At 39.3% G+C, this 17,737-nt stretch overlaps 1 protein-coding gene across 2 annotated transcripts in view; it reads left to right on the forward strand.

The window, feature by feature from the left end:
- The window catches only part of MACF1 (microtubule actin crosslinking factor 1), a 401,373-nt gene that overhangs the window by 292,154 nt on the left and 91,482 nt on the right, over window positions 1–17,737 (forward strand). For both annotated transcript variants that reach the window (XM_051987753.1, XM_051987752.1), the window contains 2 exons: window positions 858–1,353; window positions 3,920–5,391. In XM_051987753.1, the coding sequence (XP_051843713.1) occupies window positions 858–1,353; window positions 3,920–5,391 (1,968 nt within the window). The remainder of the gene's footprint in view (window positions 1–857; window positions 1,354–3,919; window positions 5,392–17,737) is intronic.

The following is a 17,737-nucleotide window of genomic DNA, read 5'->3' on the forward strand; positions in this document are numbered from 1 at the left end:
AAAAAAAATTGAAGTACTGAGAAGGTAACTGATGAACCCAGTCAGTAATACAAGTAAAATAGGCCTCCTGACTCCCAATAAGATATCCTGGTTTGTTTTTTCACAGGACCATATGTCAATACTGAAGAGAAAATAATTCACAGAGCAAGCTCTTTCAGTCCACTGCATGTCTCTTCATATTCTGTTTCAGTTTTATGGTAAAGGAATTTGAAGCTTGCAGGCCACAGCATGAGCAGCTAAACCAAGCAGCTCAGGGCATCCTGCCTGGCCCTGGAGATGTCTCTACATCCACAAGCCAAATGAAGTTTTCCCTCCTTATGTATGATTCTGGTCATGGGCAAGATTCTTTAGAGTTCATAGGATCATAAATTAAGAGCAGCATGAATTTTTTAAGATGTCATAAGTTCTAATCCCCTCATTCACAGATAAGGAAACTGAGACCCAGAGAATGAGTGACTTGGCTAAGATCAGGGACAAAATAGGGATTTGAATTTGGGTCCTTGATTTGAGTCCTCTAATGTTTTTTCTTTGCCTTCTCCATGACTTTCAGAGACCAAGCTTCTTCATCTCTCTGTATTGTCCCTTAGTGACTCTTGCTCAGCAGAGAGAACAAATAGGAGAAGTGAAATGGAAAGATCTTTAGCAAACAAGTTTTTATAAATATCAGTGCTTCTCCCTCAATCCCTTGCCTTACTTCACACACCTCTCTGGGCATAATAGCCCAGTCCATATTGTTTTCTGGTTTATTTCCAAAGGCACTGGCAATTGTTTGGAGAAATCTAAAGCCAGCTTTATTTTGACACTGTTTTTAGATCTATCTTTTCTGCCTAAACAACTCAGTGTTATTTTTGTTTCAGTTTATGCTAAAGGAATTTGAAGCTCGCAGACCACAGCATGAGCAGCTAAACCAAGCAGCTCAGGGCATCCTGACTGGCCCTGGAGATGTCTCCCCATCCACTAGCCAAGTACAGGAAGAATTCCAAAGTATCAATCACAAATGGGTCCAGCTGACAGATAGGCTCAACTCCCGATCCAACCAGATTGACCAAGCTCTCATCAAAAGTACTCAGTATCAGGAGCTGCTCCAGAACTTATCTGAAAGAGTAAAGGCTGTTGGACAACGACTAAATGGTCAGTCAGCTATCAGTACTCAGCCTGATGCTGTGAAACAGCAGCTGGAAGAGACAAGTGAGATTCGGTCTGACCTGGAACAGCTGGATCATGAGATCACTGAGGCCCAAACTCTATGTGATGAACTGTCCACACTCATAGGGGAGCAGTACCTCAAGGATGAGCTGAGGAAGCGGCTAGAGACCGTTGCTCTCCCTCTCAAGGGCTTAGAAGACCTCGCAGGTGAGATACTGTCAGGAACATCCTCTGATGTCAGAAAAGATGTTTTTTTCCTATGTCCCAGGAATATAAGATATGTTCATTTCAGAAGGGAATTTCTTCATCTCCGAAATGAAGTTTCCCTCCATCTTTGTCATTCTTGTCCAAGACTAGAACACTGGCTTTAGAATTCTAGGATCAAAGATTTTAGAGCTGGAAGAGACTTTTGATGTCATGTACTTCATCCTCTTCATTCAGATAAGAAAACTGAGATCCAGAGATTAAGTGTCATGAATGGGGATCACCAAAGTAGTAAATGACAAATTCAGGATTGGAAACTCAGGCCCTCTGATTGAGTAAGCTAGTTGACGAGTGAACCTGAGTTCAAATTTGGCCTCAAATACTTCCTAGCTATGTACTTCTGGGTAACTTGTTTGCTCCAGTTTCCTTTTTTAAAAACAAGAACAGGGGGCAGCTAGGTAGTGCAGTGTATAGAGAGCACCAGCCCTGAAGTCAGAGCATCTGAGTTCAAATATGACCTCAGACACTTAACACTTTCTAACTGTGTGATCGTGGGCAAGTCACTTAACCCTAATTGCCTCAGCAAAAAAAAACAAAAACAAGAACAATAATAACTCCTACTTTGGCAGGGTTATTGTGAGGCTCAAATGAAATAATTGTAAAGTGTTTAACACAATGCCTGGCACCTAATAAATTCTATAAATGTGAACTGTTATCATTATTATCCAATCGAGAGCCACCAAAATGATGGATGGCCTCAAAACTATGCTTAACAATAATGATGATGGTGATAATGATCATGATAACACTACTAGGAGCTAGTATTTATATAATGCTTTAATGTTTGCAAAGTATTTTAGATATATTATCTCATTTTATCTAGGAAGTGCCATAATTAACTCCCGTTTTACAAATGAAGGAACTGAGATAGATAATAACATTGGAGTGACTTGCCTAGACTCACCTAGTTTTAGTCAGTTTCTTTCTTTTTTTTTTTTAATTTTTTTTAATAATTATAACTTTTTTATTGACAGAACCCATGCCTGGGTAATTTTTTACAACATTATCCCTTGCACTCACTTCTGTTCCGACTTTTCCCCTCCCTTCCTCCACCCCCTCCCTCAGATGGCAAGCAGTCCTATACATGTTAAACATGTCATAGTATATCCTAGATACAATATATGTGTGCAGAACCAAACAGTTCTCTTGTTGCACAGGGAGAATTGGATTCAGAAGGTAGAAATAACCCAGGAAGAAAAACAAAAATGCAAACAGTTTACATTCTTTTCCCAGTGTTCTTTCTTTGGGTGTAGCTGCTTCTATCTATCATTGACCAATTGAAACTTTTAGTCAGTTTCTGAAGCCAAATTTGAGTGTAGAGCTTTCTCGTTCTAATTCCAGGGCTCTATGAGCATTGACTGAAGGAAATGAGAATGGTTAATCTGTAGAAGTGAAGATTTAGGGATTATGGGATATAACTGTCTTTAAATATTCAGAGAATTGTCTCATGGAAGAGGGATTAGAGTTTTTCTGCTTAGACTTAAAAGGAAGAACTAGGAACAATTAGAATTTAAAATAGTCATATGTAGACTGGATATTAGGAACAACTTCCTAAAAATGAGAGCTATCCATAAGTGGAATGGGCCTCTTCAGGAGGCAATAGACCCCTTCCTGCTAGAATATAGAAAGAATTCTTCTTCCAAACATGGTTATGCTAAATGGCCCCTAAGGTATGCCTTCTGAATATGATATTATTGTGATTCTGGTCCTAGATATGGTGCATTTGCTACAGTTATTTTACCTTAAAACTAGGCCCCATCAACATAAGAGGCTGTTTATGGGGGTAGAGATAGACCTTAAAAACTTTTATAAACCTTATAAGCAATGTACAAATGGGTATCATTATTATTAGAAAAGCAATCTTAAGTTTTAGGCTTATCATCAGAAGACTGGATTTGAATTCAGGTGACATTGCCTATGTGATTTTAGACGAAATAGTTCTCTAAGTTTTTTCTTGTTTAAAAAAAAAAAAGAATTTTGCTAGGCTAGTTGGTTTTTCTAAAATTTCTTTCACTTCTAAATTTTATGTACCCACAAATGTACTTTTAGCACTCAAGATAAGAGACTTAATGCTCCTAGAATTGTTCATCATGCCCTCTTCTCCCATTCACATAAATTTATCTTCTCTCATACACATTGATAGGTACAATGCATCACCAGGACACTTATCTTCCTCCCTTTCCCCACCCTGCCCTCCCCCCATTCCGAGGCAATTGGGGTTTAGTGACTTGCCCAGGGTCACATAGCCAGGAAGTGTTAAGTGTCTGAGGCCAGATTTGAACTCTGTTCCTCCTGACTTCAGGGCTGGTGCTCTATCTAGTCTGCCACCTAGCTGCCCCAGGATTCTTCTTGTTTAGGTGGTGCTGCTAGAGCTATGGTCTGAAATCAGGACTTTGTTGTAAACCTAAATTTCAATTCCCACTTCGGTTCATTAGATTAGAACTTTTACATTCAGTAGACTTATTTAAAATACCTTCAACAGCCTTGAGTAACTTAAATTTCATTTCAGCTGATCGCATGAACAGACTGCAGACAGCCCTTGCCAGCACCCAACAATTCCAGCAAATGTTTGATGAGCTGAGGACCTGGCTGGACCACAAACAAAGTCAGCAGGCGAAGACCTCCCCGATCTCAGCCAAGTCAGACCGCCTGCACTGTCAGCTTCAGGAACAAGAGGAGTTTCAGAAGAGCCTAAAGCAGCATAGTGGCTCCTATGAAGTGATCCTGGCCGAAGGGGAATCTCTGCTTCTCTCTGTGCATCCCGGGCAAGAGAAGACCACTTTGCAAAGTCGGCTGGCTGATCTCAAAAGCCACTGGGAGGAGCTTAATAGAAAGGCGTCAGACAGACACTCCAGGCTCAAGGACTGCATGCAGAAGGCCCAGAAATACCAGTGGCATGTGGAAGACCTTGTCCCATGGATGGAGGATTGCCAGTCCAAAATGTCTGACCTAAAGGTGACCCTAGATCCAGTCCAGTTAGAGTCTCATCTTTTAAGGTCCAAAGCCATGCTGACTGATGTAGAAAAGCGCCGGTCCCTGCTGGAAATGTTGAACAGTGCTGCTGACATCCTCATTAACTCTTCTCAGACGGATGAAGATGATATCCGAGATGAAAAGGCGGGGATCAATCAAAACATGGATGCCATCACAGAAGAACTACAAGCCAAAATGGGGTCCCTTGAAGAGATGACGCAGAGGCTCAAAGAGTTTCAAGATAATTTTAAGAACATTGAAAAGAAACTCGATGGGGCCAAACACCAGCTTGAGATATTTGATGCCCTGGGTTCCCAAGCCTGCAGTAATAAGAACCTGGAAAAGTTGAGAGCTCAACAGGAAGTGCTGCAAGCCCTGGAGCCACAAGTTGACTATCTTAAGAACTTCACTCAGGGACTGGTTGCAGATGCCCCACAGGGGTCTGATGCTTCCCAACTTCTACATCAAGCTGAGGTCACTGAGCAAGACTTTAGGGATGTCAAAGAAAGAGTGAACAGCAGCTTTATTTCAATGGAAAACAAGCTCGAGGGCATTGGCCAGTTCCATTGTCGGGTCAGAGAGATGTTCTCTCAGCTAGCTGACCTCGATGATGAACTCGATAGCATGCGTGCCATTGGCAGAGACATTGACAGCCTCCAGTCCCAAATTGAAGATGTTCGTCTATTCCTCAGCAGAATTCAGGGCCTGAAATCAGACATTGAGGCCTCTGAAGGAGAGTGCCGACAAATGCTAGAAGAAGAAGGAAGTCTAGACTTGTTAGGACTTAAGAGAGAACTGGAAGCCTTGAACAAACAGTGTGGCAAACTCACAGAGAGGGGCAAAACCCGCCAGGAGCAGCTAGAGCTGACCTTGGCCAGAGTGGGAGACTTCTACAGCAAGCTAAAAGAGCTCACTGACATGACCACTGCAGCAGAGGAGGGGGAAGCCCTTCAGTGGGTGGTAGGGACTGAAGTAGACACCATCAACCAACAACTGGCAGATTTTAAAGTAAGTGAAATGCTGAGTTTTTTCATTCCGCCCCCCCCCCCTGCTTTTTTTAATCTTATCTTTTAGTTCTTTGAACAATCTTTTCCTTCTTTGTATCAAAATCCTAATACCAGTTAGAAACTGACTGTATAGAGAAATTAAGTGTTTCTGAAAAGCCTTCTGCTTCTCCTTGCCTCTTACTACCAAGCCATATTGTAAAAAAGACAAAATTTCTCCAGGAGTTTTAAGTGGTACATGAGGGAGTTGGCAGTTCTTCTAAACTGGAAGCTTAATATGAGTCAGTAATGTGATGTGGCATCCAAAAAACCTAATACAGTTTCAGTCTGTTAAGAGCACCATTGTGCCTGGACCACAGGAGGTAAGAGTTCCTCTGACCTCTGTTCCCTCCGAACACTTTGAGGAATTTTATCCTGACTCAGGTACATTTAAGGAAGGAGACTGACAATCTGGAGAGCAGCCAAAGGTGACCAGGAAAATGAAGGTTTTCAAGATCATGCATTTGGGGTTAGTTTAATGAATTGGCAAGGTCTTTAGCCTGACTAAGAAAGCGGACATCATTGTTATCTTCAAGTATTGTTAGTGTTATCACAAGGAAGAAGGATTTGACTTGTTCTGCTTGACCTCAGAAGTCCAACAAAGAGCAATAGGGTGAAGATAAACTTCTTAGGGCTACCCAAGAGTGAAAAGGGCTGCCTTGGAATTTGGTGAGTTCCCTTTCACCAAGAGACCTGTAAAAAGCCATATGATGACTTAATAGAGTTGAGCACTAAAGGATTACACTGAATAGCCTTTGATGTTCTTTCCTGCTCTGAGACTGATTCTGTGTTTTTTCTTTTTCTCTTTTTCAAAATAACCAACTCTGGATTTGGGATCTCCTAAATCCAGTTCGAAATTGTTGTTAAGTTCTAAGTCTTGTCTCGTATTTCAGCGATTATTTATAAAAGCCAATGGTATGCCTTTTGATTTTATAACTTGAAATGAGAAATCAGCTAGTTTTCTAACAGGAATGACTGTTTCCTTGGGCAGTTTGGTCCTTTGCTGTAATTGGTTTGAACAGCTTTTGTAAACTTCAGTAAGAAAGTAGGAGAAATTAGATTGGTCTTTATAACGCTGCACTGAATATGCAAAGTCAGGAGCTTTGATTTAGAATGAACCTTCTTTTGGACCTGGCTATTAATCTGCATTGTGTCAATGTGAGATCTTTGCAGTGAATGAATTTCTGCCTCCTTTTATGCCTCGGCTGATTGATGATTCTGCTATCTTCTTCCCAGTGAGCACTGTAACATGAGAGATCTTGTTCCCTAGGGTCTCACTTCTGTCCCCCAGCTAGTGGCTCCTCCAGTTAACACTTCTCAGATCACACTCCCTCAAGTCTCCTTCCTGATTGGTGGGTTGTCTCTATTATTGTAATCCCAAAGAAAATAGAGGCATGCCCAGCTGAAGGATTGGACACTTGGACTTGGGAAAGCTAGACAGCTAGCAGATGATTTTGTGTGTGTGTGTGTGTGTGTGCGCGCGCTCACACACGTGTGTGTGCATGCATGTGTCCCTATCCTTATATTAAACTGTGAACGTCTTGAGGTCAGACACTGTATTGTATTAATAAACCTTTTGTCTGGAGGAGGTACAGTGCTAGGCAACTTAGTGCAGTAAAATCCAACAAATGTTGATTGTTCTCCTGTTCATCCTGATTAGGGCAGCAAGGAAGATCTGAGTTCAAATAAGATTTCAGACACTTAGTATCTTTGTGACCCTGGGCAAATGATTAACCTCCCCAAGTCTTAGTCCTCATCTAATACCTGTAGATATTATTTGTACTCCCTTCTTCATACAATTATTTTGAAGAACATAGTTATAAATTTTAAAGTGCTATGTTAACCAAACAGTGCTCCTTTTTACTTTTAGATTCACAACTATATTCTGGAGTATTGAAGTCACTAGTAATATTAAAGTCACTAGTAGTAACTTTAAAAGGTAGAGAGCACTTCTACTAAGGTTGCAGGAAAGGTCTATTGTAGGTCTTAAGGTTAGAATTATTCCTGGCTTTGAGGCTCAAATTATCTTTTCTGCCAGAAGACATAGTCTTGTTGGCCAGGACTAGGATATAAATGCAAGGGAAGATAGTCTGTCCTCCTGAGTAAGAACAGAAATGTCTTAAGACAGTGAAAAATAAGGGTGAAGTCAATGGTATTTCTTTTGAGTAAATGAACAAATAAGAAATACTTCGAACCTAGTAGGAATATAAACCCATTAGAGGGCTTCCAATCTCCTCCCGGTCAGTCACTGCCCAGTTCATATTGCGCTCATGGGAAGTTAGAACAATGAAAGGAGTGGTGGGGTTTGGGGAGAACATGTATGTCAATCCTCATGGACCTCTAGAGAATGACTGAAAGGAAGTTCTTTTTGGGCTCATTCTGAGAACTGTCACACTGTTTTGATTCATTTTTATTACATGAAGATCTAATTCTTTAGTTAATGAATTTTAGTTAGCACCTTATTCTTCTTCCACACCAAGGTCATAAAATATGATTCCTGCTTTGAGTTTCTAACTAATGTTTTTGATGGAATGGAATAGAACTGGGATACAAACATCAAGACCAATATTAGCTTTGAGGTTTCACCATCTTTTTTTTTTTTTTTTAAATGAGGATCAGGATCTCAGAATTGAATCAGTCTTAAATGGGAGAAGATCTATATATATTGGATCAGAAATCCCTGAATCTGAGGTTACCAGACTAGCCTCATATGGAATCAATTTAGAACGGATAGAGTCTCGTTTAATTTGGGACAACCTTTTCTTTTGGGCCCCCTCCATACACACTTGCTGAATTGACTTAAAGCCATGGAGGCAGCACTAGTGAATCCCTGAAGTCATGAAATACTTTTCAAGAGCTCAATAGTTCTGTGGGAAGAACTATTTCCTTTTCAGAGACAGGAAAAATTGAAAAGTCATTATTGGTGAAACAGGCATTTTCCCACTTTGTTGCAGCATAATGACTCAGATCTAGACATCAGATCTGCTTGATGTGAAATATTGCATAGGATTTTTAGAGTTTGAAGGGATTTCATAAGTCATAAAATCTACTCCCTCATATTACAGATGATGAAACTGAGACCCAGAAAGATTAAGCAACTTACCACACAGACTCGAATTGGACAAAATGGGTATTAGAACTCAGGTATTCCAATTCCAAATCTAGTGCTGTTTCTCCTATACCATACTTCTTTCTTCACTTTGAATAGGCCATGATCTTCTTATAGAATATGTCTGCTAAGTCAACTTGCTCTTAATAGAATAAAAGAACCATTTCAGAAACCTCAAATGAGGATATTGAAAATTTGTCTGTCTTGCATCTGCCACCAAAATAATTGAGTGATTATAATCCTTCCTTGCTTAAATAACTTCACTGGCTTCCCTCTGGATAGACAACAAAAAAAGAAGTAGCTTAGTGCAGCATATAAAGCCTTCTACAATTTGGCTCCACCTTTTCTTTCCAGAATTTATTGATATGATACCCTTTTATATGCTGTGGCCCAAATTATACTGTCCGTTATACTCTGATCTTGTCTTGTCCCTTCTTGCCTCAGTTCAGTCATACACATCATCTGTCATGCCCCTAGAAAAGAGTTCTGCCTTCTCTTTGCCTCTTCCTCCAAGATCCAGTTCAAGTGACAACTTCCAAGTAATTTCTTCCTTCCCAGATTTCTCCTGTGCCCCATCATATTTTATCTTGGCATCATATTTATTTGTATATATGTATCTTAATTCCCACCTTGGTAAAATGTGAAGTTTTTGAGGGCAGAAACTATAATTGTATTATTATATTACATTTTATCATTATATACCTAACATAGAGCCTCACGTGTACTCCCATAGGAGTCTGTTGTTGAATAGAAAAAAACAGATTGGATAGTGAAAAGACTACTTGATTTCAAGGCAGAGAACTTAAATTTAAATCCCAACTTTTTCTGCTCCTGTGATCTTGTTCACTTCCCCGAGAAACTCAACTTTCTCATCATCAATAAATAAGACATCTGAATGGTGTAATAGATAGATTATTAGGTCTGATGTCAGGAATACTTGAATTCAAATTCAGCTTTAGACAGTTACCAGTTGTGTGAATCCTGCCTTGGTTTCTTCAATGGTAAAATGAAAATAATAATAATAGCACCTAACTCCCAAGATAGTTATAAGGATCAAATGAGATAATTTTGAAAGCATTTAGCATAGTGCTTGGCACATAGAAGTACCATATAAATGCTAGCTGTTAATAATAATAATTTGTGAAATTATTTTCCAGACAAAAGTGGAAAGCCCAGTCTCTGGGCTTGCTGAAGGAAAGGAATTTTTGGTATACAAAGGGATCTTATTTTATTGCAGCTTATGTGTCAGAAGAGGGTGCCTAGGATGACTTTTCCTGAGAAGGGTGGAGAAAAGACTCCAGATTTGTGGAAGAAATTGAGCCAAATTGTAATAGTAAAAAAGTAATTCTCCCTCTGGAATTTCCCCAGGCTGATGCTGCTCCATCTAGAGCTTAAATTATCCTTCCTATCAGACCTCAATGTCCAACCTCATGTGATCCATCAGGGCCTCTAAGTTAGTAACTCTTTTTAAAGTTTTTGAGTCAGCCCATATATATAAACCTCAATGTCCTGGTCAGAGTAGAAACACTTTGTGAGGGAGGTCTGGCTTCAGGACGCCTGATATTCTCATTCAAATGCCCTGAAGGGCATTTCTGTCTCCTGAAAAGGCTGACTTCTGGAAGTCAGTCTGACCAACACACTGAGAAAAGGAGTCTTATCTAGTTCAAAGAATTTTGAGCTGGCTGAGATCCTTGAGATCATCCAATCTGATCTAGTTCCCTTCCTTTAGAGTTGAGGAAACTGAGACTCTGTAAAAGTAAGGGGCTCATCCAAATGTGCAAAGCCAGTGGTTAAACATGTATCTTTTGGGCTCTTTTCCATTTCCTCTTTCTCCCACCTTCAGACTTTCCTGCATTAAAACCCCAGTCCCTAGTCACACCTATCACTTCATTTTCTTTTCTTGTAATTAAGCCATAGAATCAAAGAACCACAAAAGAATTTTTGAATACAACCCTTTCATTTTGCATATAGGGAAATTGAGGCCCAGAGAAAAGAAAGAACTCATTCCAAGATCATACAACTGGTAAATCATGTCATATTTCCTGATCTCCAGGCATGTTACTTTCCCACTACTTTTTTACTCCTGAATTCCCCTCCTTCAAAGTATTTTGAAGCCAAAATTTAACAAAAATGAGATTATAAATACTTCCATTTCCTTCTATGCCACTTGGAAGACAAGGCTGCATGAGGACTTATCACAAAATCAGAGAACTTTAGAGCTACAAGTGACCTCAGAGAGAAGTCACTATATTGCCTATAAGCCCCTGATCTTTGAAAAAAAAGAGGCTGAAATGATGCTGACAAAGTGGTGCTCCCAATCTGCAAAGGGACCCAATCCAGCCTTTCAAATAATTACAAGGACTTTATTAACTCATTAATATTTTTGCTTGTATACCAGAAGCTGCACTGGGGAGCTATAAATTAGAAGAACACTCTTCTTTTCCCTTGAGGAAGGATCAATATGAGAAGTTGGTAAAGATCATCACAATTAGAGACCTAGATGTTTCCTGCTTTAGCAGCCAAGAAAGGGAGAGCTTTTATTCTGCTTGAATTAAATGTCCTTGACTGCTCCGTTCTTGGGGTGAGGTATTAGGAGAAAGGAACTTATTTTTCCAAAATAGCCAGAAAGATATCTGGCCTATTTTGTCTTCTGTTATTTTGAGTACAGAGTAATGTGACTACAGTAGAACTATTATCAAAGTAATACTCCAGGAAGAAACTTGACACATAACTTGAGGAAACCTGAGGATATACACTAGCATTAGATGTTTGAAGATTAGATTAAATATTTACACAGAAATCAATACCAATAATCTGACTGTGAGCTTGTTTATCAGCAAATCAGTTAGTGCAAGGTTAGTCTAAGCCCTTAGGAACCTTCCCTTCCAGGAGTCTCCTTCAAGAAATTAGGAGTTCCTCTTGAGCTTGGTAATTAGCTAGCTGATCCTTACTCTGCCATGTGGTCCTGGGATCTTGGGCAAATTCTTTCCCTTTTTTGGGTTTCACTTTTCTCTTGAAAAATTTAGGACAGAATGATCTAGAAGGCGCCTTCCTTCTTTAAATTCCATAATCCTGCAAACTTTTGCCTACCCAGATTGATTTTCCAGTATAGCTAGGGGATAAAAGCTCTCCCCAGCATTGATAGCTTTGTTGGTGTTGGATTAGTGGAACAGATACAAAACTTCCTCTGTGGAAATATTTTAGGGAATACTGCTCTGTGCCTTCTGGGAGGGGATAAGCTGTCAGTTGTTCTTTACTACAGACTGATCTCACAGTCCAGCTGGTGATATTTTTAATCTTTATGTGACCCCCAAAGAATTTCATTGCCCCGCTACAGCCTCCCTTCCTACTCCAAAACCTGAGCAACTGGGTGGGGAGAAGGCATAAGAAGAGGGGATGATGATATTTTTCCTTCACTGAACCATTTTCAGACCTGATTAAAGTAGTATCAGCTGGAATTTTAAACTTCAGCAAGACAAGCAACAAGCCTTTCCTTCCAGCTGTTACATCATCTTAAAGGTATCACTTCTTCTATTCAATCCCCACCCAAGGAAAACAAACAGGGTGAAAGAGTAGGTGGCCAAGAAAACTCTGATGGATTTCATATAGCACTGTCTGGGAAACTGGATGGAAGAGAGGAAGTTTTGACAGATGCTGGAATTAAGAAAAGATTAAGGACAGGTTGAGTTTAAAAAATTCATCAGTTGCAACTAAAATTCATAGATGTGTAGTTTTTGCATATGAAAGAAAAAGTTCAAATTCAACCAATATTAAGTGTTCACACTATGTGTAAAACACCGTGCTAGGAACTCCAGATGTAAAGAGAAAAACAATCAGATTCTGCTTTCCAGGAATTTATAGAATCTCTTAGGGGAATTCACATGTATATCCATAACAAGAATACAAGGGAAAGTGGGATGTTCTAGCCAGAATGCCTTGAGAAATTTGAAGAGTAAGAGTATCACATTCTTCTGGGTAGGGTTTGGGAGAAAACTTGATGGAAGGTAGGTCTAGGAAGACTTTTTAAAGAAGATTATATCTGTGTTAATCCTTAAGGGAAAGAAGAAACGTTAGCAGATAAAGAGAAGGGAAATTTATTCTAAGTACTAGTTAGCCAGTGGATTCAATCTAATAAGTATTAAGTATGTGTTATGTGCAAACCACTAGGCTAGGTTCTAGGGGTGTAACAGCCACAATGAGATGATCTCTACCTTCCAAGAGACATTGCAGACAAACAAAAACAAAAGAACTCCAGGATGTCAAGAGCATGTTCTAATGGAGAATGAAAAAGGGCCTAAAGTAAGAAGTGTCACCTGAGCTGTCCTTTGAAGAAAACTCAGATTATAAGAAGTGAAACTTGAGGTCAGGTAGAGGTTCAGGGAGACAGCCTATACAAAGTCCCTTCTGTCCCTGATCAGACGTCTGCTCCATTGTTTGGTGGGACATGTTTTAGAAGTTTAAGATAAACATAGATGGATTTAGCTCCTAGAAAGAGAGACTTGGGTTCTCTCTACATATGAAATGACTCATTTTTGGCCTTAGGCTAGAGCTGGGAATTTACATGGAATCCTAGGTTTAGAGCTTGAATGGACAAGAGATGTTCAGTCTTACCCCCTTATTTTAGAGATGAGGAAAGAAAATAAGACCTACTGAATGGTATTTCTTGTCCCCAAGGCCCAGGGAGGCTAAGTGACCTATACAGAATCACAGAGCAAGTAAGTGTTTGAGGCAGGATTTGAAGGCAGTACGCTATCTCCTGGAGCAGACAGAACAGAATAGTGTTAAACAGTGAGTGATAAACAATGAGCTAGAGAAGACTCATAAGCCACTGAGAATTGTGATTCTCTTTCTTCACTCTTTCTTCACAGTTGGGTGATTCGCCAGGAATAAATGAATTTTAAAGTGAGTCATGTCAGGTCATTGCACCAAGTCTTCCAGGCTACTTGGCCTAAACTTTCCCAGGTCTCAGCTGTCCTGTTTGGGAAAGATTAGATATAGGAAGAAAGTTATCTTCTTCCCCCAGTTCCTACCTACCTTTACTGATACTTGTCCTCACCCATGATGGGGATCCCCCTCCCAAAAAATAAATGTTAACTCAGACTCTGAAAAGTTGCAGAACACAGAATCCTAGGGGCTTTTCAAAGTTTCTTATTGTTTCCAATCCTAGATTCAAGCTGGTGATTTTCTATAGTTGGACCAATTCAAAATGTAATTTTGAGTGAGGATCAGTGCAACTGTGAATAACAGTAAGGTTCTTTCTTGAAGCGCAAGGAGCCTCCTAATGAAAGCTTCCTTTGGGGTATTTTTTTTTTTTTCTTGTCTAACCTGGCTTTAATGACCATCTAAGTTCAATAAAAAATCTGTCAGGTTCTTTCATTTAGCTCACCTAATAAAAGTTTTTTTGTGTGCTTTGGTTATGATTACTCACATGCATAGATTGTTGGAGTTTTTTAAATGATAGAGGTAATATGAAAAGCCAAGGTCAGGGCAGAAAGAGTGCTAAGACTGATAGCTTTATGCTTTTAGAAAGTTTGTTTTAAGGCCATTGAGAACTGGGTGACTTTGAAAATAATTACAGTGAAATGTGGGAATTTCTATTTGTTGTTTGAAAAGGATGTTAATTCTTGAATAGCTTTGTAAAGAGTCACTTGCCTGTGTATTTAGTGCCATTACTCAATGGCAACTCTGTAATGAATGCTTGTTTTGTCCAATTGCTTAGAAGTAATTGGAGAAACATAGCCTGATTCCAGATATTACTTGTTCAAAATGCTTTCCAGGTTATTTATCATAAATTTGGATATTGTTAGATAAGAATTACTTGAAACCCCAATCTAACCCATTTGTCTTCGATTTTGAGGAAAAAATTTTGGTCCAGTTTAAAGAGTGGATCTGAGATCAGGAAAGATCTGGATTCAAATTCTGGGCCTTTTAGTTACCCGTGTGATTTTTGATAACATTCAACATTTCTGATTTGTTTTCCCACTCCTAAAACAAGGGAATTGGATTAGAAAACATTTAAGGTCCTAATACTATAAATAAGGATCCTAAAGTTACAGAGGTAGATGCTTAAATAACAGCCTCTCTAGATTCCCCCAAACCAATCCTCAAACTTTTTAAATAGGGGGCCAGTTCACTGTCCCTCAGACAGTTGGAGGGCCCGACTATTGTGGGCCTCTAAATAAAGAAACTTCATAGCCCTGGGTGAGAGGGATAATCATCCTCAGCTGCTGCATCTGGCCCGCGGCCGTAGTTTGAGGACCCCTGCCCCAAACAGTAAGAATTATTAATGAAATTTTCTACTCTGAACAACCTCCAGGACTTTTTCAGTCACTTCTGAGGTTTTAATTAAGTAATAGTTTTTCCCAGGGTAAGTCAACAGAATTAAATAGAAGTCTTGGTGAATTCACTTGATTTCAGCAAAGAATTCCCTCCATGGCCTGACCAGTCCCCACCCCACCATGCCCTGCTGTACATACCCAACTCCTGCTGTGGGTATCAATCAACTGGCTTTCCTCGGCTGCTTCCTGTAGGGTGTGTTGTGGAATGGCATCAGCCCTATCACCAGCTGGGAGCAATGAGCTGTTTATAGTATACAACCTGAAGACCCAGTGTGATTTTATCAGACAGACTGTCTCGATTGAAATGCCAGCTCCACTGTATAGAACAAAGGAGTCGTTGTTAAAAGTACTAAAAGTTAAAGTCTAATTGGATGGTCAGTGTAGGTTCACAGAGTTCCCATGAAAAAAAAGGATAATAAATTATACTTCAGAGTCCAAACATTGGGCTTGCAGGTGGATTTCCATAGAATCTCTGCTTTTTACCTGAAGCTTAGTACTTTCCATGTGATATCCCAAGTTGTCTCTTCCTTTGGGTTAGAATTATTAGCACTGAAGTAGCTAGGTGGTATATTAGATAGAACACCAACCCTGAAGTCAAGAGGACTTGAGTTCAAATGTGATCTCAAACACTTAACACTTCCTAACTGTATGATCTTGGGCAAGTCACTTAACCCCAATTGCCTACACGCGCGCACACACACACACACACACACACACACACACACACACAAATTTTAAAAATAAAAAAAGAATATTAGTACCTTATCAATACAGAAACTATGAAATTGGGTTCATTAGCTAACTATTGTAGAACTAGTTCAGTTCAGGCTCTTGTTTTGTCACTTTTGTATTATTGTAATCACCTCTTACTGCTAGCCTTCCCAACCCCAAATTCATCCTATATTCCATCATATTAATCTCCCTTAAAATTCTAGGATCATAGAAACTTAGAGTTCAAAAGAGACTTTTGAATTTTACAGATGAAATTGAGTCCCAGAGATGTGGGCTGAAATTCTCTGAAACAAAAGGAAAAGTGCAAGAGGTTCTCCAAACAGCAAATTCATACTGCTCATGATATCTAAAGAGATGCAATTTTTACCTTGTTCATTCCCTAGCATCAAAAATAAATTGGTTTGGGGTGGGGGGGTAATTTCCTTGTTAGACAATGGTTCTCTAATTATTGGAGGTCTTTAAACTGAGGCTAGATAACCAATTTTCAGGGATAATGTAGAGAGTAGGCATGTTTTGCTATGAGGTAGACTAGATTTCCCCCACTGCAATTCTAGAACCTTCCAGACTCTTAGGATTGGCCTGCAGCAATCCACTTCTATTTGAATTTGCACCATTATTCTTTTCCACCAGAGAAGGCTGTCGTGCAGTAGGTTTTATACCTAGAACTAAATAGTGGTTCTAAACCTGGCTGGCTCTTTATCTCTTTGGAAAAGTGGCCAAGATAACAGAAAATTGCTGAGATCCAAACTAATGAACAAACAACTATTCTGGTCTTTAGAAAAAGGTTAGCCTTTAATCTTCTAAAAACAAATTCAGTCAGTGTTTTACCTACATATCATTTCTAATCCTTCTATGGACCATACAATGATATGAAAATGATAATCAGCCTACACTTAGGTTTTGGATAGTAATTTTTTTAATGCCTTTTTTTTTCCTTTAAAGTTTCATTTTTTAGAAGAAGGACCATTACATTGTTGAGACAGCACACTCTATTTATGGATAGGTCATATAGTTAGAAGGTTTTTCCAATCTTAAATCTATTTCCCTAAAACTTCTATCCATTTATATCTAGTTTTGCCCTTTGTAGCCAAATAACCTCTTCTCTACAGGAACTATTCTGATACTTGCAGATAATTATCCTGCTCTCTCACAAATCTTCTCTGTGCAAAATATCTTTAGTATCTTTAAGCAGTCTTTTTATGATGTGATCAGAAGGCCTTTCATCATAGTGCCACCTTTCCTTGGACACACTCACCCTGCTGAGTGTGTAATCCCTAAAAGGTACTGTCTAGAATGGAATACAGGTCCCAGATGCAGTCTGGCTTTAGCAAAGGACCATAAAGCTCACTTCCATAGGCCTAAATGCTGTGCCTCTTGATGCAACCAAAGATCCCATTAGCTTAAATTATCAAAGATTAGCAAAGATCCCTTGGCCACCAAACAGCTGTTGATTCATACTGAGCTTTTAGTGGAATGAAAGCTTCCAGATATTATTCTGATAAGTGAGGGACCTAGCCATATCTCTCCCATCTCTTACTTGTGATTATGCTTTTTTAAACAAGTTTAAGCTTTTATATTATTTGATCTGATTCTTTTCATTGGCCGAAATGAAAGCATCTAGTGTCTCTGTCTGGTTTTATAGCAAGACCTCTACTTAGCAGGTACCATAGATTCTAACCTCAAATTTTCTTTTCCAAGTTCTGTTTGTGTTTTTTTGCCTAGCTACTAGAATTTAAAACAAAGTAACCACATACAAGATAGTTGGGGAAAAGAACACTAACAATGGAAGGGAGAAGTTAGGAAAGGCTTCCTGCAAAAACTTGGTGTCTTGAGGGAAGAGGTGGAGATAAAGGTATTCATTTTCGTCATGAGGGATGGCCAGTGCTGAAAGATAGAAGTGGGAGAAGAAATATTGTGTAAAGATAAAATAGGGGAAGGTCTGTCATATGTAATGGATCTGGAAAGATAAGCTGAAGCTGGGTCATAAAGATCTTTAAAAGACAACAGAGCTTATATCCAATTCTAAAAACAATTGGGAGCCAAAGAAGTTTTTTGAGTAGGGAAGTAATATTATTAGATCTGAGAATTAAAAGTCACTCTGGCAGATATGTAGAGGATTAGTTTGGAGTAGG

This window comes from Antechinus flavipes, chromosome 3 (assembly GCF_016432865.1).
Source record: "Antechinus flavipes isolate AdamAnt ecotype Samford, QLD, Australia chromosome 3, AdamAnt_v2, whole genome shotgun sequence".
Classification (NCBI taxonomy): Eukaryota; Metazoa; Chordata; class Mammalia; order Dasyuromorphia; family Dasyuridae; genus Antechinus; species Antechinus flavipes.